This window comes from Mesoplodon bidens (genome assembly GCF_964165515.1).
Source record: "Mesoplodon bidens genome assembly, chromosome: 19".
Classification (NCBI taxonomy): domain Eukaryota; kingdom Metazoa; phylum Chordata; class Mammalia; order Artiodactyla; family Ziphiidae; genus Mesoplodon; species Mesoplodon bidens.
Window position 1 is genome coordinate 43,359,976 of NC_138179.1, and position 23,773 is coordinate 43,383,748.

General features: G+C 59.1%; 1 protein-coding gene across 6 annotated transcripts in view; it reads left to right on the forward strand.

Moving 5' to 3' along the window:
• Positions 1-23,773, forward strand: part of BAIAP2 (BAR/IMD domain containing adaptor protein 2) — a 70,651-nt gene that overhangs the window by 20,699 nt on the left and 26,179 nt on the right. For all 6 annotated transcript variants that reach the window (XM_081219692.1, XM_081219693.1, XM_081219690.1 and 3 more), the window contains exons 4-6: positions 20,443-20,504; positions 21,190-21,261; positions 21,856-21,993. In XM_081219692.1, coding sequence (XP_081075818.1) covers positions 20,443-20,504; positions 21,190-21,261; positions 21,856-21,993 — 272 coding nt within the window. The remainder of the gene's footprint in view (positions 1-20,442; positions 20,505-21,189; positions 21,262-21,855; positions 21,994-23,773) is intronic.

Genomic DNA, 23,773 nt, shown 5'->3' on the forward strand with positions numbered 1-23,773 from the left:
TTTCGGCCATGCCGTGCGGCATGCGGGATCTTAGTTCCCCGACCAGGGAGCATACCCGCACCCCCTGCGGTGGAAGCACGGGGTCTTAACCACTGGACCGCCAGGGAAGTCCCTGTGCTGTTCTTTTTAATTTTGGACATTATTTAATTAATGTTTTCCTAGGAGATTTGGATTTAGCATTTTTATACCACTTCTCGCCCCCCCCCCCAATAGAACGATGACAACTTTTGTTTAAATCGGTGTCCAGTATAGACTTTGTGCGGTGCTGGCAGGAATGCTCAGACAGAGCAGTCTGACTGCAGTGCAGCGGACTGCACGTCTGAAGTGGAAGCATGATGAGATGGACATGAGTGCACACCTGCCTAGGTAGTACACACCTGCCCAGGTAGCAAACGGCCCTGTCACCCCCAGCATTTCCTGGGGCCCCCCCAGAAAACCTCCTGCCTCTCTCCCTCCGTGCCCCCCACCCCTTGCCAGGCAGCCACTGCTATGTATTCTGCCCTGAGACTCGATGTGCATTTGCTCAAGTTTTGTGTAAATAGACTCGAGTAGTGTGTGCCGTGCTCTCTCTTGGTCTGGCCTCTTTTATCTCATGATTGTTTTGAAAGTCATCCCGATGTTCCACGTACCTCCAGACCATCCTGCCTTCGTGGCAAGTAGTTTCCGCTGTGTGGAAGTGACCCGTTGTTTATACATTCTTCCGTTGATGGACATTTGGGTTGTTTCCAGTTTGGGGCATTTCCATGTCTGCATTTCTCTTAACGAACTAACGACGTCGAGCATCTTTTCACATAGTGTTTGCCGTTTGTTTATCTTCTTTGGTGAAATGTCTCTTCAGATCTTTGTCCCCCTTTTTTCAGTTGGGTTTTTGTCTTATAATTGAGTTGTAAAAGTTCTCTGTGTATTCTAGGTTGAAGTGCTCTCTCAGATATATACTTTGCAGATATTTTCTCCCAGACTAGCCTTTCATTCTTGTCACAGTAGTTTTATTTATTTATTTGGCCATACCACATGCCATGTGGGATCTTAGTTCCCCAACCAGGGATCGTACCCCCTGCAGTGGAAGCGTGGAGTCTTAAGCACTGGACCGCCAGGGAAACCCCTGTCACAGTGGCTTTGGAACAGAAGTATTTAATTTTAATGAAGTCCAGTTGAGTGATACTTTTTCTTGAACTGTGGTCCATAGGTTTTTGTTACTGTTTTGACAACTTTGTTTTTGCTGGCGTTAATAATTGCTTCCCTTCGTTTGCATAGTCATCAGTTTGTGGTCATTAACTCGCTCCCAAACCCAACACCGCGCTCTGGGACTCCTCCCTGCTGGCCGCAGTCCCGTTAACCTGGCTGCTTCTCCCCCTCTTGGAACTTGCCTCCCAGAGCCCCGACCTACTCTGATACCCCGGGCCGGTGGCTGAGCCATGAATGGGACACCCCTTCTCCAGTCTGGGGCCATGTTTTCTGGGTCGTAGGTCCTGTTTTACTCCCTCAATTAGGGAGATCATCCTTCCTTTTAATGGTTCCTTAGCAGGAAAAAGGGAAATAACGTTTCTGAGCCCATGTCTGTCTGCGGATGTTTCTCTCCCTCGCACTGATGGCTTAGAATTCCAGGTGGGAGACCGCCTTCCCTCAGAGTCCTCACCCCCCTGTCCTCTGACTTCTGGTGTCGTTTTGGCTGGTTTTTTTTTTTTTTTTTTTTTAACGTGAGGTGTTTTTTTTTCCCCCTCCTGGAAGCTTTTGAGATCTTTGTCCTTGGTTGGGTGTTGTGAAATTTCCAGATGTAGCTCCAGTGTGTATGTTGGGGGAGGGCCCAAGGGGGCCTGGAGAACAAAGCATCCCAAGGGTGGGTGTGGTGTGTGGCCTCCCGGGCCACGGGAGGAGTAACCCAGGGCAGGGGTTAAGCTGCAACTCCGACCTTGGGTGAGGACAGCAAGGGCACCAAGAGGGGCGGACGACAAGAGCAAGGGTATGTCCACAAGTGCAAGGTGGACAAAAACGAGGCACTCTGGCAGAAATGGGAAAGTCTGGAGAGGAGGAGGGGGGCGAGGCTGGGGGAAGGGGGCAGGGCCTGGCAGGAGCTGGGGCTTCTGGCTGTGGGAAGCCGGGTTTGTGCAGCCTGCTTGTTGTACCCGCATTACGATCCGCCTGTTGCCTGCAGTAGCGGGTGCTGCGTTTTCACTGTTGTAGAATATTCCGTGAACACGTGATGAACACAGTGTATTTCTCTGTCTTCTCGATCAGCACTTGGGTTATTCCCGGGGGGGGTGGGTTTGCTGCTCTGAATGAGCTAGTCCTCAGGACCATGATGCCAAGCCCACCGTGGGGTGATCTCCACGTGGTTCCACAGCAGCCGCTGCCCCGGTGCTCACCAGTGTGACGCCACGGGGCTCTCCCTTCAGGCCCTGCTGTCCTCCCACGTGACCGGCGTGTGAGGGTTCGCAGTGCTCCTGTCTGAGTGAGGCTGGGCACTGCTGCCTTCTATTCCCGTGCCCTCATGCCCTCCTCTGTGTGGGCGAGTCCCACCCAGCAGGCCACCCAAACCCCAGGCGCCAAGGCAGCAGCTCTGGTCCCCCTGGCGCTGGAGGGGAGGGAAAAATCAAACCAGGACCAGCATCTCGTATACCAGCAGGACAATTGCTTCTGCTTTGTTGTAACTTGGGGCATGCTGGGTGCCCGTGTACCAGGGGCCGATGACCCAGCCCAAGGGGGATGCCCGTCCTGGGGCTGCCCTGCAGTGACCTGCTGAGAAAGCTGAGGGCTTCCAGGTCCTTTTGAGCTTTGAGGCCCTGGTAGAAGTGGCAGAAATTTCAGATTTGGGACCCTTTGCTCTTGGCTGGAGTGTGGTGGGGATTGGGGTTTGGTGGTGCACTTTGGCCACTGTCCTCATGGAACAATGTCACTGGGTCACTTGCCTAGGAAATGTTTTCTTCTCAGTTCCTTGGTCTCATTAGCTCTGCCTGTGGCCCTGGGCATCTGTATGAGCTCCCCCTCTCCAAAAGCTGGTCGGGACCCCAGGTAGGGGGGCCTCTGCTGATTCCCGAATTATCTGAATCTTGGACATTCATTGACAGGCTGTTTGGTCTGGCGTGTGGCCCATGTTTATAGGTGTCTGTTATGTTTGAAGAGAACATATGTTCCCTGTTTATTCCGATTCTGGGTGCAGGGTTCCCAACTGTGTTCAAATCTTCAGTAATTCCACCTCCTTATTAGTAAGTGGAAGAGGCATTTTTCTTACTCCCCAGGAAGGTGGACTCATCAGTTTCTCCATGAGGCTTTTGCTTTATGTGTTTTCCAGCTGAGTTATTGAGTGTGTAAACTACAAGTTTCGTGCAGTACTGTTTTCCTGACAAGCTGAACTTTATGAGGGGAACTCCTCTGTTCTCAGTAACCCTGTTTTCAGTCTGTTTTGTTTCATGCTGAATTTGTTTTCCTCCACCCTTCCTGTCTGCAGCCTTGGGGAATTACTCGTTTCTGACCACTTGGTTTCTGACCAAGAGATGCGAGGTCTCTGCTGTCCTGGGGATCAACCAGAGCCCTCAAGGGGTGAGTGCCTCTGGGGAGGTGGTGCCCCAGCGGAGGTGCGGCAGCAGCCTGCAGGGAGCTCTGCTCACACTGACGACATCCTGAGCCAGGCGCCGGGCTTCTGACCAGAGACTTAATCTCGAGGCCCTGCAAAGTGGGGCTTCATCGGCCCTCTTGCTGCCCACTTCCTGCTGGGGTCCCTCTGGGTGTGGTCCCTGGTGGCTTTGGGGTCAGGGATTGCCAGGCAAGCAGTGGCAGGCACCCTGGCCACTCCCCGCTCACCCTCCTTCCTCTGCTGATCCCTGCCCCGTTCTTCCAGTTCCTGCCTTTTCTTTCCCACGAAGGGCAGGAGCTGTATGGCTCCTGCTCTGCTCCCTGGGCCAACAGCCCACTTGGACGGTGTGGGATTCAGCCATGCAGACCCTCGTCTAATGCTTCAGGGGGTACTGCACCCCCTCCCCGTCTCCCTTCGAGCCCTGCGCTGCGTCCTTCCTGCATAGAGTGAGGGTCTTGAGCAGCACATCACTCCCCCGCCACGCCAGCCAACCACGTACTGCCCAGAGCTGGACCCCTTATCACCAGAGCAGAGGCCTCTGACGTGAGGTCTCCTGCCGTGAGCGAGGCTGAGGCCCAGTCGCTGTGCTGCGGCCCCTTTGTTCCCCGTCCCTGTGGAGAGCGAGTGGCCGCTCTGCCTTTGGTCCCGTGGCCAGGAGTCGGCTTGGGGCTGCAGCTCCAGACCTCACAGAGGAGCCGGCCTCTCATCTTCACTCCGCTCGGCTCTGGGTTTGCTTTGATAGGCAGGCTGCTTAGTCGGGGTGCAGGGATGCCCGCCTTCCCCATCGCCTTGCCGCCCTCTCATCCCCCGCCAGCAGCCACCCACACTTGCCGTGGACTTGTTTCCCTGACCCCCCCCGCCACAGCTCCGTTGAGGCACACCTGGTGCCGCCCCCAGGCAGGTCATTACAGAGGCCGTCCCCATCTCTTTGATCTGTGTACTTGGGGTAGCTTTTCTGAGGCCCTGTCTGCTTGCTTTCCTCACGGATTTCTGTGCTCATGGGGCTGACCGGCAGCTCAGGGCAGCGGGGGTGTCCCACCTGGGTCCGAGGCTCCAGGCCAGTCCCCGGTGTGTGCAGACCCAGGCCTTCCCCAGGCCAAGGAGCCAGGATGGTGGCCCAAGGGGGGGTGACCCCGATCACAGCACCCTGAGGGGGCTCACTCTCCAAGCTCGTAGACCACAAACTTGGGGGTTTGCTAAGATCTGGGAGTGAGCATGTTTTCATGTTTGTTTCTCCTTCTTCTTTCTCTACCTTGAGCCTGGAGGCCACAGGGCAGAGGGGGCAGGTGGCTCCTTTGCTGCTGGCCACAGCAGGGTGCACCCAGCCTCTCCCCGTCCCCCTGACACAGGCAGCCTGAGATGCCAACATGGTGGAGAGCATGGCGCAGAGTGGGTATTTCCAGACTGCTCCGGCGTGGGCTCTGGGGCTGGTCGGGGAGGAGGTCGGATCTCCAGACAGGCAGGCTCCTTTTGCCCTGAAGGAGGGAACAGTACAGATGCTGTCCTCTTGTCCTGGGCACTGTCAGCGGTGCCATGTCCCCTCTGGGCTCTCCCATTGCCTTAAGCTTTAAGTCACAGGACACTTCAGGTCACATCAAAGCAGAGAGAGCAGGTGGAGACCCCCCCCCCCGGTGCCTGTCCCCTGCTGGCACAGACCAAGTACGGCAACATCTCATCTGCACCCTGTCACTGTTCCCCTGGGGTGATCCCGATGGCACCTCCTTGCTTCTCCATCCAGCCTCCGTGTGCACTGTTGGCAAGCCCGGCCTTGGCCATGGGGCTGAAAGCACACATGTCCCCCAGTCCAGGCAGTGGACAGGCTGGCTTCTGGGCCCTCTGTTCCACCGTCACAGCCACTCCAGAATGGGCCTGGTGCAGCATCAGTCTCTGTGTTGTCCTGCTTGCTGGTTTCTTCCCCAGTGTTGGCTCCTGGGGAGCCTGCTCCTAGGGGCGCCACCATGAACCTTGACCTCATCCTTTGTGCAGGGGAGCCCACTGTCCTGTCCCCCTCACCGATAGCCGTGCCACCATCTGCAGGAGCCCCCAGGGAGCTGGCACTCCCGAGCACATCCTGCCCGCTGGGTGGCCCCCTGCAGCCAGGCCCCCAGCTCTACTCCCCAGAGCCACTGTGCAAAGAGCAGGGTTGAGCCCAGCACAGGCGGGAGTAGGAGGTGGAGGCCAGAGTCCAATGCACCTGGGCTCTGGGCACAGTGCTCAGGTGGGCAGGTGACTCAGGGCTCTGTGCCAGAATCATTCATGCAAGAAGAGGGTCAGTCAGCTGCCCTGTGTCTATGCAGGAGGTTAAGGTGACATATCCTGTGGAGCATTCTAGGCTTTCCTGGCCAGCAGCACTAACATGAGGCCATCATTGCAGCGAAGGCCCCAGCCTGCCCTGAGCCGTCTGTTTCCTCCGTGTGTGGCCGACCTTCACGCCGGGCCCGTCCCTCCTGAGCTTATGTCCAGGGCCTCTGCCAGAGCCTCACCTGGACATTTCGTCCATCTGTGCAGCCGAGGGCCAGCGGCTGAGCGGCTGTTTTGTTTGGCCCTCACCATCTCCTGAGGCCTCTGTTGTGTTCTCTGCCTTTGAAGAGCCCGCTTGTTTGTGATCCCGGGCATGTGTGTGCTTGCAGGTGCCCTGGGCCTGTGCTTGGCCGCCACCTGCCTGCACCCATACTGGTATCTGCACCCGCACCCATGAGAGAGCAGGAGCTCCGTGCTGGGCGGGGCCTGGGGCAGGAGGCGGCTCCCTGCACCTGAAACTGGGCCAGGTTTGGCCACTGAGTCACTGGATTAAGGTGTGGCCTGAACACTCCCCTGGCATTTGGCTGCTGTCCATGCCCAGCTACCCCAGTGAAGAACCGAGGCAGGTAGTCCCACGCCACCTTTGGAGACTCGCCCCGTGGGACTTGGCTACCTCTTCTGATTCCTGCAGGTGCCGGCTGACTTTCCCACGACTGCCTCATGCTTAGAGGCACGGGGTGGCCCTTTCCTGCACGTGGGTCGCTGAAATGCAGGGGCCATGTGACCCCAGGGGCCTTTGAGACTGTTGCCGGATAGTTTCCTTGGCAGAGGTAGTTCTGAGATGGTGCTACAGGCCATCCACCAGGTTGGGGGGCTGCCCACCAGGTTGGCTCCTGTGCTCCCTGTGAGGCCGGGAGGTTGTCGGGCTGCATCACGGCCCCTTCCATGTCATGCAGAGCTGTCAACACCTGGCTGGGGAGCCCGAGTGTGTCCCTGCCTTCCCTGCAGGTGGGTGACAGTCTGTCTCATGTCCACATGCTGTCAAACCCTAACAGCAGGACCCACCTTTGACTGCTAAACCTGACAGACGCCACTTGGAGGACTTAATTACAGCCGCACAGTGGGAGCCAGGGCGATTTCACATCCCTGAGGGTCCTGACTCAGAGGACCCACATCATCCTACATTATGGTCCCACGATGACCTGGCGTCCCCAGGCTGGCATGGAGTGGACTCCTTGCCTGCATCCTGCCTTCACCTCCTCTTCCCGATAACGCCAGCAACCCCCGCCATAGCACATGGAGGGGGTGTCCCTTAGCCCCTGGGAGAAGTGGCCGGCACACGGGCTGTCACCAGAACCCCAGGAATAGGGTCCACGCTCTCCTGGCCTCCCTCAGGCCTCGAGCAGATCTTGACACCAGGCAGGTTTTTTGCAGAGTCTCTGTCCTCGTGTCCGGCTTTGTGTGGATGCTAGACAGGTCAAAGCCTGGGGCTGAGCACAGGGTAAGAGGGCAATCTGAGGGTCCCCTCTCAGGGCCCCCTGGACTCACATGACTGGTGTGAAGGGCCAGGGGCTCCAGCGTGTCCACTTCGCCTGCCCTGATGAGAGCTTTATGGGGCAGGCTCGAGCCTTTGTCGGGAGGGATTAATAAACGTCTTAATTGGATCTGCCTGTTCTCAATGACTCTGGCCATAGCAGGAGAGACGGCTCAGGGTGTTTTCACGCTTCCTCGGTGTCCAAGGGCCCACTCCAGGGTGGGAACATCCATAGGGAACAGCGGTGTGTGGCTGTGGTGACCCCACACCCTCTGGCCTGGTTCCTGGGGGTCCTAGTTGGGAGGAGGGGAAGGGGGCCCCCAGCTGTGGTTCATTCTGAGCCTGGTTCTGGTGGTGAGGTGGGGCTGGCATGGTCTGTGAGGATCAGGCCTGGGGCTTGTTCCCACTGAGGGGGAGCATGTGACCTGACCAGGGTCCGTAGCAGGAGGCTCGCCGAAGTCTTTTAAAGCCCATCCTGCAGCAGCACGCCTGTGAGGGCTCTCCCACCACAGCCAGTCTGACTCGAGTGCCTGCGTGGCTGGAGGGCCCTGGGGGCCCCCAGTCCTGTGACCCCACCGTGTCCCCCCTGAATTGAGGTCCCGCCGGCAGCGTGTGCTCTGTTCTCAGTGTGTCTGCAGCTCCCTGCCCCCAAGTGAGAGGGAGGAGGAAGCGGTCCTTTGTTTATCCTTCAGCAGAGAGCCAGTGGCCCTGGAGCATCCCACACATGGCGGGGGGGCCTGGCGGGCACAGGTGCCGGCTTGGGAGCCTCTGTGGCAGGTCTCCACCTGTTCCGAGGGTTGCTGGCTGGCCCCTGGGTCCCCGGCGTTGGCAGGAGGGCAGGTGTGTCAGAGGCACTGTGGACGCTCTGACCGCAGAGGCCTGGTTGGTTACCTGATGAACAGTCCTCAACTGGGCCTGTTCCCGTTTGTGTCTCGCATGATTTAGAGCAAGTTGATGCCTGAGAAACCGTCCCCAGGAGAGCTGATGTACACTTGGGCAGTTAATCGGGGGCATGAGTGGGCAGGTAGATGGGGAGCCACCACCACTTCTGGGGGGTCTTCATGGCACTTGGTGAGGATCGGAGCAGCGGTGCCTGTCCGGCCTGGGGTGCAGCCTCACGGGGCTCTGTGACCCCTGGAGGGTGGCCGCCCTCGAGGAGGGTCATCCACGCACCTTCCAGCTCTGGGCCTGGCCTGCCCGCCCTGCCGAGGTCCAGGTGACCTCCTGTGGTCGGGGGTTGTGGCCTTGGCCACTCATGTCGCTGCTCTGGGTGGAAATGTGGGAGGAAAACCCCGCCCTCTGTCCACACCCACGTTTCCCTGTCCCCTTGTGAGTCGCGTCAGGCAGGAGAAAAGACGGCATTTTGAAGCACGGTGATGCTGGCGGGTTGGACGGTCTGTCGATGTGAGTTCCTGCCCCGCTGTCTCCCGGCAGCACAGCCAGTGTCTTGCAGTGTGCCCTTTCCTGCTGCTGCTGCAGGGACCCGGCTCAGCCAGCGCCTGCCCGGCCCATGGGCAGAGGACGCCAGGTTGACCCTGAGTCCCCACCTCCCTGTCGCCCAGGCTCAGCCCACACGCTCCACGGCCTCCTGTCGGCCAGTTCCTTGAAGCAGCCCTCCAGTCGGCCTGGGCGGCCAGCCTGGGAACCCCGAAGCCCCGAGTGTAACTGTGGATGCCTGAGAGCGTGTGGATTGGCCGAGGACACGTCCAAATGCGTATTTTGCTTCAGGAGGCCTGGGGCAGGCCTGAGCTTTTGAGATCTGATCGGACTCCCGGTGTGGCCGATGCCGGTCCAGGACCTGACCCAGAACAGTTAGGGCAGAGGCTCAGGACAGGAAGGAGGCCAGCCCAGACGGTTGGGCCACGTGTGGTCGGTGCCTCCTCCACCTCGTTCCACGACACTCCGGTGCCTGGGCGTCCACTTTGGACACAACACTGATACCAACACCGAGGGGCCGTTTGGTCTTGCTCTGCTTCAGGGCAGCAGTCAGGGAGGGTCACTGTCTGCTATCATCACCATGGCAACAGCCATCGATTTTTGTCCTGGTTATCCTTTTGGCTACCTGCCATTTTTTGCCATTTTGTAGGCAGGAGAAGAACCCTGCTTCTACCAGGGAGGAACTGGTGGCTTTGAGGCCGGCAGGGAGGATGGGGGTGTTGGTGGCTGATCCCAGAGGGGTCCCTCAGTGCTGTCTGAGCTCCGCATCCCATACCGGTGGCTCTCACGGCCGACGCGACACCCCCGCAGCCCTCAGCTGTCTGTCTTCCCGGAACAAGAGCTCTATATTCGTGCCTTGTTCAGGCGTATGCTAATGAGCTCTCAGAGGCGCCTTTCCGCTCTGGAAGCCACCAGAATAATTGAGCATTATGGATATTTGCTTCAGAAGGCTTCAGGAGGCAACGGGCGCTCCCAGCCAAGTTTGAGCAGCTGACCCCTTGGCTCAAGAGCCCCTTGGCCACCAGCAGGGAATGGGAGCTCTGGCTCCTCCTGAAATGACAGATCCTCAAGAAACGAGTGTTTTGGCGCCCTTGGTGGCTGCCAGTGACCAAAAGGAAGGCCATGACCACTTGGCAGTAATAGTGCGTCCTGCTCGCCAGGTTCAAGTCCAGCTCTGCAAAGACAGGGCTGGAGGTTTAGTCTCCAAAGGAAGGTCAGACACCTTCTCTGTGCCCCCAGCACCATCTGGGACTGCTGAGGACTGTTCCAGCACATGGCTCTACCTGGGAGGAGGCGGAGAACTCCTGCCCACCCCACCGCAGCACACGCCCGCACACGTCAGTCTCGTGGTCGCAGAGTCACGGCTGTGCTGGTCTCACCTCTGCTTCTCCTGGAGAGGTAGTCAGGGGTCTGGTGTCAGTGCCCAGGTCGGGTGAGGGCTCCCGGCAGGCCTGTGGCTGCTATGGTCCTCACCATGGTCCCCCGGGCTCCACCCCTCACACTCTGTCGGGCTCCTCTAGTCGGGGGGAGGATTGCTAAGGTGGCCCTGGCTGGACTTGATCAGGGAGCAGAGGGGCCATCCTGTCACCCCAGCAGTCATGCCTCGTGATCCCCCCAGGTCATCCTTCATGTGACGCCTGCACTGGTCAGTCCACTCGTTACTGGTCAGTAACCGTGCGGACGTTCTGCTCTCAATTTCACCTGGGGCACAGCCTCCCGGCCACCCCAGCCTGGTGTTTCAGTGAACTCCAGCCCCTGCCTGACGTGGCGGTGCCAGCAGAGAAGGGCCAGTCTCCCTTGGAGAGACCTGGCACTGTAACCCCAGGTCCGGGAGGACTTTGACCTTTGTGGTGCAGCTGACAGCCCTAGTCCACCCTGCCTTTTCAGACGGCTTCATTTCTAGCTGCATCAGGGCTTGGCTGCCCCCTGACCGGTCACCCAATTTTATCCCCAGGAGGGAGCAACATCAGCCACTTTGGAGTTGGGGCGGGGGCCTCGGGAGGTGGCTCCTGGCAGTGGAGGGACGGTAGGACCCTCCCCAACGCACGATAAGGCTGCTCCTGTGGACCCATCTGGCTGGGAATCTGGCCGGGGTGCTCATGTCCTGGGGTGATCTGGCTTGATGTCTACTAGGTGGGGGGCCAGCAGGTTACAGAACTGGCCTTCAGGGCTGTGGCAGCCCAGGGAGCCCTTAAGGATGAGCCACATGGGCAGGGACTTAGCACTGGATGTTCCCATTCTTCCCACATGTTCTCAGATACTGTCCTGGAAGGCTTATGCTCTGGGAGTGGCCAGCATGGTCTGAGAGGTCCAGGTCCAGGCAGCTGGGGAGCTGGGCTCTCATCAGCGTCCACCACATTTGTAATGCTGCTGAAGACACCCACTTTCTCGTAGCATCAGCTCCCCCTGCACCCTGACACTGTGCCTTCATGGGCGCCCCCTGGGCTCTTGTCCACAGAGCCCTGTGCAGCGTCCCGTCTTCACAGCCAGGGTCAGAGACAGACACGGCCCTCTCACAGTGGGAAGGACACAGGTGTGAGGATGGGAGTGGTGAGCAAGAGACCAAGCCCTCGGGACCCCTGCCCAGGCCTGACTTTGGCATCAGGGACGAAGGGCATAGGCAGGGGCAGAAAGGGCACCAGTGGTGCCCTTGAACACACGTGGGTGGTACCCTCCTGCCGGCCAGGGCCCAGCTCCTCAGAAGGACGGAACATGCATGTGGGCCGGGGGCTTTCCCTGTCTTATTGCCCAGTTCCTGAACCTCTTCACCCACCATCCTCCTGCTTAAAGAAAGAGGGTGTGTGTGGCCGGACCGCTGGTGTCAAGGTGGAGCTGCACCCAGGTTCCTGGATGTCATTGTCACTGTTACTGGCAGGGGCAAACACTTGCCCAGCTCTTTCTCTGGGGCAGGGGCTGTGCCGTGTGCCTTGTCAGCCCAACCCCCTAATCAGGAGACACGTGGTCTTACTGATTTAATCCTGGGATGAGGTACAAACATGTATGTGTAACCCATGAGACAGTGAGGTCAGCCCAGGCCTGGAGCCCTTTCCCCACAGATGCCTGGACTATCAGGACTTGTCACCCCCAGGTGGTCCCCCTGACGGACATCCCCTGGCTGGTGGACAGGCACCAGGACGGAGGCTGGTCTCTGCCCTGGGGGTTGGTCCTGCTTTGTGGCAGTGGGTTTTGGAGGAGGCCCCTCTGTAGGTGTTGTTGGACTCCCCTCCCCACCTCCACCCTTCCCACCCCTCCCCCAGCCAGGGCTCAGCCGCCTGTGCCTTCCAGAGATTGAAACTGCCTTCTGTGACCTCCCCCACCTCAGGTCCCCAGCTTCCTCCTGCTTCTTGGGTTAATCAGGTGTTAGAAGTTTCACTGGGTTGCCCTCTGGACACTGATCTTGGGGGTGATGCTTCGCTGTGGGGGTCACAGTGTTCTGGGGGACCTGGCCCTCCATGCAGCTGTGCCCAGCCCTGGGGTCCGGCAGCCGGGTCCTTACCCTCTTCATCCCGTGCTGTTGTTCACTCTTGCTGGGGGTCAGCTCAGGCTGCTGGCTGTCTTCATGGGAACCATCTCAAAGCAGGCTTTCTCGGGTCTGTGTTGCTTTGGCAAAAATGTGTTCTTTTTTAAGCCTAAATGGGTGATAACTCATCTCCTCCTGAAATCCTGTCCTTGCTCCTTTGGGATTAGGAGTCTAGCATATGGCCCAGGAGGGGCCCTCAGGTGGAGTCTGGTCCACCCTCAGCTCATAGAACAAAGTGGGGAGCTGCACAGATCTGCCGGGCGCCAGCCTGTGAGCGGCCAGACTCCGGGGCCTGAGCCCCCCTCCCACCCCGGCTTGTTCCCAGTCTCCCAGATCCACGCTCCCTCTCAGCTTCTTGTCATTTGCAGATTATAAGAACATGTGTTTTTTTCTGCAAAAAGAAAGAAAAAACCAGAAAGGCAGCCTGAGTCTTTAAAAATGTCAGCATTGTGAGAGATGCAACTCGAGAGGACTCTTCTGGATTAAAGAGGCTGAAGACTCCCGACTCCACAGAGGAAAGATAAGAATTCTGGTGCCGCTGAAGGTTAAGTCCTCATAACCCACGACTAAGCCTGTTTATGACTTACTTGTTCCAGATGCTCACAGAGCAGCATTTAGATAAACAGTACGCTGACTTATTGAGAGAGAGAGAGAGAGAGAGAGAGAGGCAGACAGACAGACAGACAGACCTGAAGAGCCACGCGTGAGGTCCAGGGTTGGGGAGCAGCTCACAGGCCGTGGTGAGTTGGGGCACCCAGGCCCGGAGGTGCGAGTGCTGAAGGAAGAGGGTCTGTGTCGGTGGCCGCCGTCCTTGGGTCGGGGTGGCCGTGGGCCTGTGCACTCCAGTCCGTGCTCTCCAGGTGCAGAAGCTGACATGCTGGCCACGCCGTGATGTCCACTACTGTCTCAGGTGGTTCAGCCAAAAAGTGTGGCACGGGGACCTGGGTGCACGTGTGGGAAAGAGAGCCGTGGAACCCGGTGAGGGGTGAGTGGGCACCAGCTCTGTTATTTTGGCCACTTTCGGGAGGTTTGGAGGTTGGGCTGGGAGGAGAGTGTCTGTCTTCTAAGCGCTGATAAGAACAGATTCACGGCCCCTTTGATCTCTGGGCTGATAAGAACAGATTCACGGCCCCTTTGATCTCTGGGCTGTGGATGGAACCCTCTGGGTGTGGCTGTAGACCCGGCTTCCAGCCACACTCAGGTCCCCTGTGTCAGTATTCAGTGCCCTGGGGGACTGCCTGGTGCCTTGTGGAGCTCAGGTAGGAGGTGGGGCTACACCTGTGCTGGTCTGGGGCTCGAGAATCAGTGAGACGAGGCTCCCTGCCAGACCCCCCCGCCGTCTCTGTGCCATCTGCAGCCACAGGCATCCTTTGTCCTCCCGGCCTTCGGGCGGCCCTCCTTCCCCACCTGCCTGGCCCCCTTGCCGCTCACTCTTCCTCGTTCCTCACTGGCCCACGTTCTGTCTGCCTCTCCCAGGAAAGAGTGCAGGCACCACAGAGGCCCTCGTCAGTGCGGTGACGATGAAGGTGAACGAGTGCCCCAGGCTGCGAGCGGGTCACCTTTATCTCAGTAACAACTCTCACATGAAGACACCAACCTGCAGTTTCTAGAGTCGGTCCCTTTTAAAAATTCTGGTACCTGTAATTTTCTCTAGTCTTCTGGAATCTTTTATCTTTTTCCAAAGAGCCCAGTTTGGGGAAACACTTGAATGTTTCTGAGATCTGAGATGTCAGTGGTGGGTCCTACGTCCCCGAACACGTGTAAATCGACTGCTCCTCCAAACTGTCTACAAGTTCTGAGAGCACCCGGGGTGGGTGGCTGATCCTTCTCTGTAGTCTGCTAATAGGATGGGGGGGCCGTATCACAGCAGGGTGCTGCCCTGCTCGAGTCCTGACCTTGCCTGGAGCTCCAGGCGAGAGCAGCTCCGCCCCTTCCCCTCCTGTGAGCTGTGGTCCTGCCAACGCTGCTCTGTTGAGAGTCTGCCCCACTGCCATCCTCCCGGGTGTGGGGCCTTCCTGCACCTGGGCCTCCCCCTCCTCAGCTGTGCCCCGCCCCAGCTATGCCCTGCACCTTCCAGCTTATCGCCCTGGTCCCTCTGTGCTGACGGGGTCTCTAGTTTCTGCCTTTTTCTCCCCTCAGTGGGTGCCTTCGGTCCCCAGGTGCTGGCCAGCACTCACACTGGCCAGTGCCAGGCCCCTCCACCTTGTCCTTGTACTGAGGTTCTTGCCAGCGGCTGTGAACGTTTTTGAGAGTCTGTTGGGAAGTTTTCCGTGTCGGTGGTGAAATAAAACACTTAAGGAAAAGAAGCAGAGCGACTGAGCCGTGGTGCTCCCTCTGGCTCATGATCCCAAGGTTTGGCAGAAGCCAGCTCCTGCTGGGGGTGGCCAGCGGGGACAGCAGGTCCCCTGCGGACAGCCCCCAACCTCCCCACTCAGCTGGGAAGCGAGAGGGTTGCTGAGTCACCCAGACTTGCTAGAGAGGCGGGCTCCTCGTTGCGGAATCAATTCCTATTCCTATCTGCAGCCTCATCTTCCCAGGGGGCTTTGGACTAGCCTGGAGCAGGGAGCGGTCCCCTCAGAGATGGCAGTGGGCGCCTGGAGGGGCGCTGACCCTGGCTCCCTCCTGGCAGTGGAGGGCTCGGTCTGGCTCTGGAGGAACCTGGGAGGGCTTGGCAGCTCTGAGGCTCCAGCCCCCCACGTGGTCACAGTACTGGCTGGAGGCTCCCCTTTTACTCCCCTCCGCCCAGGGTCTTCTGGCTAGTGGACTCTTGCTCTAAGCCGATGGGAAAAAAACCTCAAAAATCATATTGCGAAGATTGTGTACAAAAAGAATTCAGAGTTATTATAAAATAAAACTGCTTCCTAAGGAGAGCTGATTATCACAACAGCGAGCACTGTTTGTAACGGCCTGAAAGTGGAAACGCCCAAATGTCCACCGATGGACATCATGGGCGACTGGATAAACAAAATGCGGCTCAGTCCCTGGAATGTCATCCAGCCGGGAAAGGAATGAAGCACTGCCACACTGCCACGTGGTGAGCCTCAAAACCCAAAAACATGCTCGGTGAGGAAGCCAGACACAGAGGGCCTGTGTCACGGGGTCCCACTGATACTAAACGCTCAGAACAGGGAGATCCTTACAGACAGTAGATTAGTGGTTGCCCAAGGCTGGAGGGAAAGGGGAGTGACTGCTGATGGGGACAGGTTTCTGGAGTGACAATAACGTTCTGGAATTAGGAGTGGCGGATGCTCCTTGAGGACAGAGTGGCCTGTGAGGGGCTACACAGGCCTGGGCCTCAGCCCTCCCTGTCCAGCCATCCCAGCTCAAGTGTTGTGTCCTTGTTGGGGGCCCTGTCCCTGCTGGAAGGCTAGATCAGTTCTTTCTGCCCCTGTCACCAAGGGCAAGGCCACCACCCTGCGGGACAAGGGCACAGCCTGGCTTCTGAGGCCGCACAGCCTCTTTTCAGGGGCACACGCACTGTCTGCAGGATTCTCAGGCCGCAATCGTGCAGAACAAAGGTGGTGGCGACTGTCCCGACATTGTGCTGTCTCAGCTACACCAGACAGAACCAGTCTGTGTCCAGCCAGACTGTGCTGGAGGGGAGGGAGGTGAACAGCACGTCGCCTGTGTTGGTGAGGAAGCGCAGCAGCAGCGTGTGCCGACGTGTGCATATGTGTGTGTGCGCGTGTGCGTGTGCTGCCCCAGCCCCTGCCTTCCCCTGGGGGAGGGGAGTTGCCATGTGTACTGAGTTCCGCTCTTAACCCAAAGATACAAGGCTGGTGTTTAAGGTTACCAAGAGTACCAGGAATTTTTAAACTCTAAGAGCTGAAGGGTGTGCAGCCGGAGGTGACTCACTGCTGACCTGGCTGCCTCCTCACAGGGTAAACACTGGGTGGGAGGGCGTCACCTCGTTCTCAGATGCCTGTGTTTCTTTTGGTGGTTTTGTCCTGGATGAAGCCTCATGGCACCCAAGTGTGCCCTCTCCTGTCCCTGCTCCCGATGGCCTGCTCCCAAACCCTCCTCAGTGCCAGGGTGGCCTGCCTGCTCCCCTCCTGTGGCACCCTGGGGCCTGGCCACCTGCCTGCCTCCCCCTCTGTTCACACTCCTCGAGACCTTGGCGGTCCCATCGGTGGTAACAACTGATTACCTTGCTCCCCCGCTCTTTGCTCTGGCAAGGCTGGGTCTGGGCTCTATTTTAAACCTGGTTTTTCGAGTTTAGGGCCCACCTGTGCTGTGGACCGAGACCTGGGTTCCCAGATGAGGACTGGTAGAAAGCCCGGTGGCCTTCTCCTCCACGTATGGGGTGGGCCTGGGAAGGTGTCCCCACCTCGTGCTGGCCTTTGAGCCCAGAGAAGCGGGGAGGCCCTGGCCGGCCCCATGGCTCCAAGGACCTTCACTCGCCCGCCTCCCAGGACCCGGAAGGGACCTGGGTGAGAGGACGAGAGAGTGTCCGTGCCGATGCCTGAGGCCCCCCGCATTCCTGGGAAGCCTAGTTCCGGGCACAGCCTCATCCCCGGGCAGGGGTGACCGCCCCCTGCAGCTGGTCCACTGCCTGGTGGCTGGTACACGCTCACACCACCTTGCAGACATCATGTACACGTGGCTTCCTGCAGCTGCTTGTACAATGCACCTTAAAAATTCACCGCGTGGACCGGCTTGTGGCAGCCACTGGCTTGCAGCTCAGAGCATGTGCCCACTGCCTGCATGCATGCCCAGGGACACAGGTGGGGCTCCAGTGGGCGGAGGCGATGGGGTGCGTCCCAGTGCATCGACAGAGCCTGGGCTGCAGTGTCCAGAATCCTCAGGAAGCTTCACGTACTCTTCTTGGCAACAGGAATTCCTTATCTAAAGGACTTGGTATTTGTTGTTGTTATTTTTCAAATGTTTTCCTTGAACTCGTTTTGTGTGGCCTTTCAAGGAAATACGTGTTTTCAGTTTGATCCGGAAACTAATTTACGATTCTGGGGCCTCAAGCATGGCCAACAGTGCCACTTGCTCTGTGTCTTATTTATGGACTTCATGTCCCTTGAGAAAGTGCATAGGGCCAGAGGGTGACCTCTGGGTGTGAATTTCCTGTGCGTGCCACCCTTGACACACAGGACGGCATCCCCACCATGCATATCGGATCTGGGGGCGCTGAAAGGCCATGGCGGTGCCGGGAGCCTCATCCCACTCGGGAGCTGCAGGTCTGAGCAGGTCAGATCAGGGTGGTGGCAGCCTGGCCTTGTCCCCTGGGCTGCCTGCTTGTATTTGTCCTGGTGGTTCCTTTTCAGCCAAGGACAGGGACCAGGCGCCTTCTGTCCCCTGTTGTCCTTGGCCAGTTCCCTGACTCATAGACCACCCCCTGGGGTTGGGATGGGGTAGAAATGGGGTCAGAGCCAGGAGAGGATGAGTGAGACTCACATCCTGTCCTGCTGGGGCTGCTTAGCCTCAGCTCAGCCCTCGGCGTATGGTTGGTTGACCATCGACCATGCTGCCCCCAGGCAGCCATGGTGGGGGAGGGGCCTTCTTGTCCCCAGGTGCCGCCCCTCCCTGCCCCGCCATACCCAACAGCACTGTCAGGCCTGAGGTCAGGCTGCCATTTGGAGCCTGAGTGGAAAGTAACTTCCAAGGACTCTGGGCCCCCGACAGGCCTCCGCCTGTGCCCAGGTGCCGGTGTCCATGGCCCTGCCGGCATGCGTGGTGCTCAGTAAATGTTTATCGCTTTGGATTAGGGGATTTGTGCGTCAGGAGCTCTGGTGTCTGCCCCTGCTCGTGCATCTCCCCACTCCGTCCTCTCCCTCCCGGCTCGTGGACAAGCATGGTCCTGGGGGCAGACCTGTGTGGACAGGCCCTGATCCCTGTGGCCCACCCGGTCACAGCCCGGTCACTTAGCTTCCTGGAGCCGCGTGTCCACGGGGCCATAGCAGCACCCCAGGGCTGTGGGGAGAGAGAATGGAGACTGAGGCTCACACATCCAGCCACACGTGTACCCACTCAACACCCACGCACAACACAGCCACACACATTCACACCCACACCCCCTGCGTCCATGCACGCACTCACCCCCATGCACACCCTGTGCACCCACATGCACACACGTGTACACTCTGGCACACACATGCCCTCCCCCACTCACACCCACACAGACACCACCCACTCACTCACGCTCACGCGGCGTGGCACTGGCCCTGACCGCGAGCATCCTTCGAAGCCTCAGGCTGGGCCTGGGCGTCTTCCTCTCTCTGCAGTAGCTGTAAGCAGCTTGGTGCCTTAGGTGCCAGCCTGGGCCCCCCAGGGGTCTGTGTTTCCTCATGTGGTGCCTGGGAAGGGGTCTTCGCACTGTTGGCACAGGCGGCCTGCTGGACACTCAGCCCAGGGCCCAGCGAACCACAGCTATGTGTGGTCTGACCCCATCCTGAGGGGATCCACCAGCATGCCTGTGTCTCTTTTTCTTTTTTTTTTGGCCACACCCCATAGCTTGCAGGATCTTAGTTCCCCAATCAGGGATCGAACCTGCACCCTCAGCGGTGAAAGCACGGAGTCCTAACCATTGGGCCACCAGGCAACTCCCCCCACCTTGTCTCCAGACAGGGACATGCGGTTGGCTTCGCAGGGCCTACCCCCTGGCACGCCGTGGCTCCTCCCAGCTGCCAGGTGACCCTTGGGGCAGCCCTTCAGAAGCACTCTTGTCCCCTCCTCCTCCCTCGACAGAAAGCTGTGCATCTGAGGCAAAGCCAGGCCTTTGGGCACTCAGCCCAGCAGCGCGCTGAGGGTGAGAACTCAGAACTCAGACGGGGGCGGGGCACCCTCTGGCTGGAGAGGCCGCCCTCGCATGCGCTCCAACAACAGAGAGTGACCCTGGGAGACAGGGCCCGGGGCCTGTCAGTGGAGGCCAGCACTATGGCCATTTAACAGCCCACTGACCATCGGCAGCCTGCCCCCAGGACTGGAGATCTGTCCCTAAGGGTCCTGCCTGTGGCGATCACCGTGCTCTGTGGTCATCGGGGCCACAAGAGCACCAGCAGCTGATCGAACGGCCCGATGACCAGGAGGAGCTGGCCGTCTCCAGAACCCAGCTGTGCTTCTGGGAAGGAAAGCGACCCCAGGGGATCATCTACGTGCTGTCATTGTGATCTTGAAGGGTGGGCAGCGTCATCCCATTAGGGCAGGGGCCACAGGAACTGTTCTGCTTTCTGGCTGGCCTCATGGGGACCAGAGGTGCTCATTGTGGCTGCCCCCAAAAGGATCCTCTGGGTCACGTGACCCCTGAGTGGCCTGAATGAGCAGGGGAGGGATGTCCTGGTGTAGGCAGCACCTCGGGACAGGGTTAGTCAGCAAGTGACTGCCCCCGAGGGCAGGGACGGACCCTCCTCCATGTGCCCACAGCGCATGGTTAGTGCCTGCCGCCAGAAATGGCTGCTTAGCAAATATTTGCCAGTGAAATGAATGGAGCTCGCACTGCCCGTTCCAGACCCACCCTCTGCAGAGGAGGAAATGAGCCATTTGTGCAAGGAGGTCATTCACGCTGACCCTGTGGTTGTGGGCAGTGGCCCTGAGGCTCTTTGGAGGCAGGTGCCATGTGTGCCCCAGCTCGGAGCTTCTGTTCCACAACGTTGATTTGGGGTGGGTGTCGGGACTCTGCTGACCATGATGTGTCTTGGGCCATGGGGTCCCTCCTTCCACGGCCACCCTCCTTCCACACCATGTCCTGGGACGCACAGGGGCTGCGTGCTGCGGCTACCTCTGCCTGGGCCCGAGGTAGGTGGGCCGCTGGTGGTTGGCACCTGTGAGAGGAGATGCATGTGCTCACAGGGTCGCACGCAGGGTTGAAACCTGCAAACGTAGGGTCTCCGGTCTTCTTACCTCTGCCATGAATCTCAGATCCAGTGCAGATGCTTGAGGCCCCCAAACCCCCAGAGACACCAAGCGACTGTGTATCCTTGTCATTCTAGAATTTCCCCTCTCTTGGTGGCATCACCTGGAGAGGCACCCCTCCTCCTGCCCCCAGCACACCCCTGCCCGCTGGTCCCCAGACAACGGCAACACCAGTGCCTGGCCCACTGGTGCCCGCTCCCCAGCCGTGGAGGGAGTGACAAGACAGTGATTCTGAGTAGCTCACTTTCCTCCTGCTTTCCTCTCCTGCCATCTGCCTCCCAGGGGACGTTCTCTTCCAGATGGCTGAAGTCCACAGGCAGATTCAAAATCAATTGGAAGAAATGGTGAGTCCCAGCCTCCCAGTGCGACCCCCGGGGAGGGAGGGTCAGATACAGGTGAGCAGGCGCTTATCCCAGGCGAGGGGAAGAGCCGGGCATGTGCTCTGGCCGTGCATCCACTAGGGAAGTATGTGCCTTCCTGTGGTTATACCCAGAGAGGTGGGGGCGTCCCCAGGGCCTGAGAGAGAAGTCACACACCAGGGTTGTGACCACCATGGGGGCTGAGGATATACAGACAGACCTGGAAGAAAAGGACACGGGCAAGATGGGGTGTTATGCTCAGCTGGCCGCAGGGCCACAACACATCAAGTGGTGGCCTGGGGAAGCACAGGTGCACCGAGACTATAGGTCCTGCCAGGACCCAGCAGGTCCACGGCTCGTGTCAGCTTATGCCTATGTTACCCGCCAGCGCGGGAGAGCAGGGGCAGTGGGGAGGCGGTCTCTGTCTCCCCGAGGGAAGCAGAGCCTCCGTGCCTGTCGAAGGCCGGGCTTCAGTTCAGCACTCGCTCCCGGGGCCGCCTGGCTCCGCGGGGCCCACCTGCCCCTGCGGGGTCATCAGCTCATGGATAGATAAGCTCCTCTCTCCCATTGGGGTGCCCAGCGTCCCAGGTGCCATGGTCATGGTGACCGCCCCCTCTCTCCCGGGGCGGCCACACGTCGGAGCTGACGGCTGTTTTCTCTCCATGTCCAGCTGAAGTCTTTTCACAACGAGCTGCTGACGCAGCTGGAGCAGAAGGTGGAGCTGGACTCCAGGTACCTGAGTGTAAGTAGCCCGCACCCTGTACCTGCTGGTCACCCTGAGCTGCTTGGGCTCTGCTGTGTGTGAATCGTTCCCTCAGTCTGAACGGTTTCATCTTCCTGTGAGCTCTCCATCCTGTGGGTTTCCTGCAGCTTCTCTGACATTCATGCCCACTTGAGACTAAATGTGACCCCGTGAGTGGACTCTCGCGTCTGATGCCCCACGTGCCAGGTTCCACTACCCCCGCCTCTCGGCCACTTTTTGTAAAAACGATGTGGGTCAGCTGCCCTGTGGAACCTGAGTGAACTCTGACCCGCTGTCTTTTCCTCGAGTTCTTCATGGCCTGACCCTGTCGCCTCTCCCAGGTTGACAAGAGGGCGAGGGGCTGAGCTCTGTCACATAATTTGACCTGAGGCGCTTCCGGCCCTGGGGTTGGAGAGAGGGAGTCTCGGCTGGTTTTCCCAGCCCTGATCTTTGCCTCCAGGGTGGGCAGAGCTGAGGCCTCAGGTTTGCAGCTGCGCAATTCCTGCTGTCCTGGGGTCAGGGCCACTGTGGCCCAGTTGAGAGCGGAAGGGGCGCACCAGCTCATTGCCCGTGGTTTTGTTGTTTGAATCTCAGGCTGCGCTGAAGAAATACCAGACGGAGCAAAGGAGCAAAGGTGATGCGCTGGACAAGTGCCAGGCCGAGCTGAAGAAACTCCGCAAGAAGAGCCAAGGGAGCAAAAACCCCCAGAAGTACTCGGACAAGGAGCTGCAGGTGGGACTCGGCCGCCGCGTGCTGGGGGCTCTGCCTGGGGACACAGGAGCATTGGGGCCCCAGTTATGGTTTGGGGACTTCTCGGGCCTTTTAGTGAGCAGTGAAGGGCAGACGCTCTTGTCTGTCCCCAGCACTCCCCCTTCTCGGTCTCGGGGGGGAGGCTGATCCCTCCTGAAGAAACTGGGCAGAGCCAGGCTCCGCTCTCCTGGGGGTTTTGGGTGGTGGGTGCCCGGCGTCCCGGAGCCAGCAGGACAGCAGTCCCATCCTGTAGCCTCGGTGGGTGCCGGAGGGCTCTCCACCAAAGGAGCAGAACCCAGAGGGAATCTTCCTGCCTGTGGCTCTGGATTCCTACCTTGGTGAGAGATCCCAGACTGTTACTCAGATTGACTTGTGAATGCCTGCTCCCAGCACAGACCCACAGACCCCGGGGCAGGCAGAAGCTGGCTGGTCCAGCATCTCAGCGACCCTGCAGTGTGAGGCAGGTGGCACTGCAGGGCACGGGAGGGGCAGCCCTGGTTGTAGGCGTTACGTGCTGGGGTGAGGGGCAAGGATTTAGGACAGCGTGGCCTGTGACGGGCATGGCCCTGATACACCTGCTTCACCAGAACCCTGCAGCCAGTGGACACAGATCAGGCCCAGACGCTGCTCTCCAAGGGCTCACGTCTCAGATAAGGAGGAGGAACAGGATAGCCCCCAGGGGTCGGCAGTGGAAGCTTCCCCTGGGCACAGGCATGGGGGTGACCCCTGGGATGAACCCCTCACCTGCTGAAGCCCCACCCTTCCTGCCAGCGATCAGGGCAGTGAGCCTGGGGGCACTGCCTGGGGCCCTCTGTGCATGGTGCACGCACATGCCCCATGGTGCCCACACCGCTGCCCGCAAGCACCTCTGGAGCACGCCAGGGCCCAGAGGCTGGTCCTGCCCACTTGAGTGCGGCATAGACGAGCAGGCCCCCTGCTCCCCCGGGGTGGCCCGGCCTCTGCGCCCCTCTGGGCCTGGGGCACCCAGTGGAGAGATTGGGTGGCACAGCGGCAGCTGAGAACCGCAACCCGCTGTGTGGGAAGCAGCCGCCAGTCTCCTGCAGCTCCTTGCTCCGGTGTGTTCCTCATGTGGTCGCAGTAACTCAACTCCCGCCTCTCTGTAGCATCCCTTCCCCAAGTCAGACGCATTTCCCCACGTCTACAGTCTCGGGACCATCGTCTCAAAGACCGTCTGTAACCCGTCACCACCTCGAGGCCTCCCTGCGCGAGAGCGCTGCTGCAGGGAACCCTCCCGAGTCACCCCCGCCCGGGATGTGCTCCTGGGAGCGGGTCATGAGGTTGGGGCTGCAAAGACACCTGCACTGGTGTGCGTCCGTTTTTCTGTTCTGTCCCATCCTTGACGTGTTTTGCCATTTTGTTTCCTGAAAACCTTGACTCGCTGCCTGGGAGGGCAGTGGCCTCCTCAGCGCCCTATCTGAGGGAACCCTGGGGACTGGCTTGGAGGCCTGGTGACAGGGACAGGAGGCTGGCTTTCCAGGGGTTCAGCCTGTACACCCCTGCTCCTTAAGGTGCTTTTTTTTTGGTGACAGCTTTATTGAGAGGTAATTCACATATCATATAACTCACCCGTTTGATTTTGAGTATATTCATAGCATTGTGTAACTGTCACCACAGTCCATTTTAGAATGTTTTCACGGCCCCAAAAAGAAAGCCCGTCTTCACTAGTCCCTCCCCGCCCCCCAGCGGCATGACCAGGATCATACGACATGTGACCTTTTGCGTCTGGCTTCTTGCCCTCAGC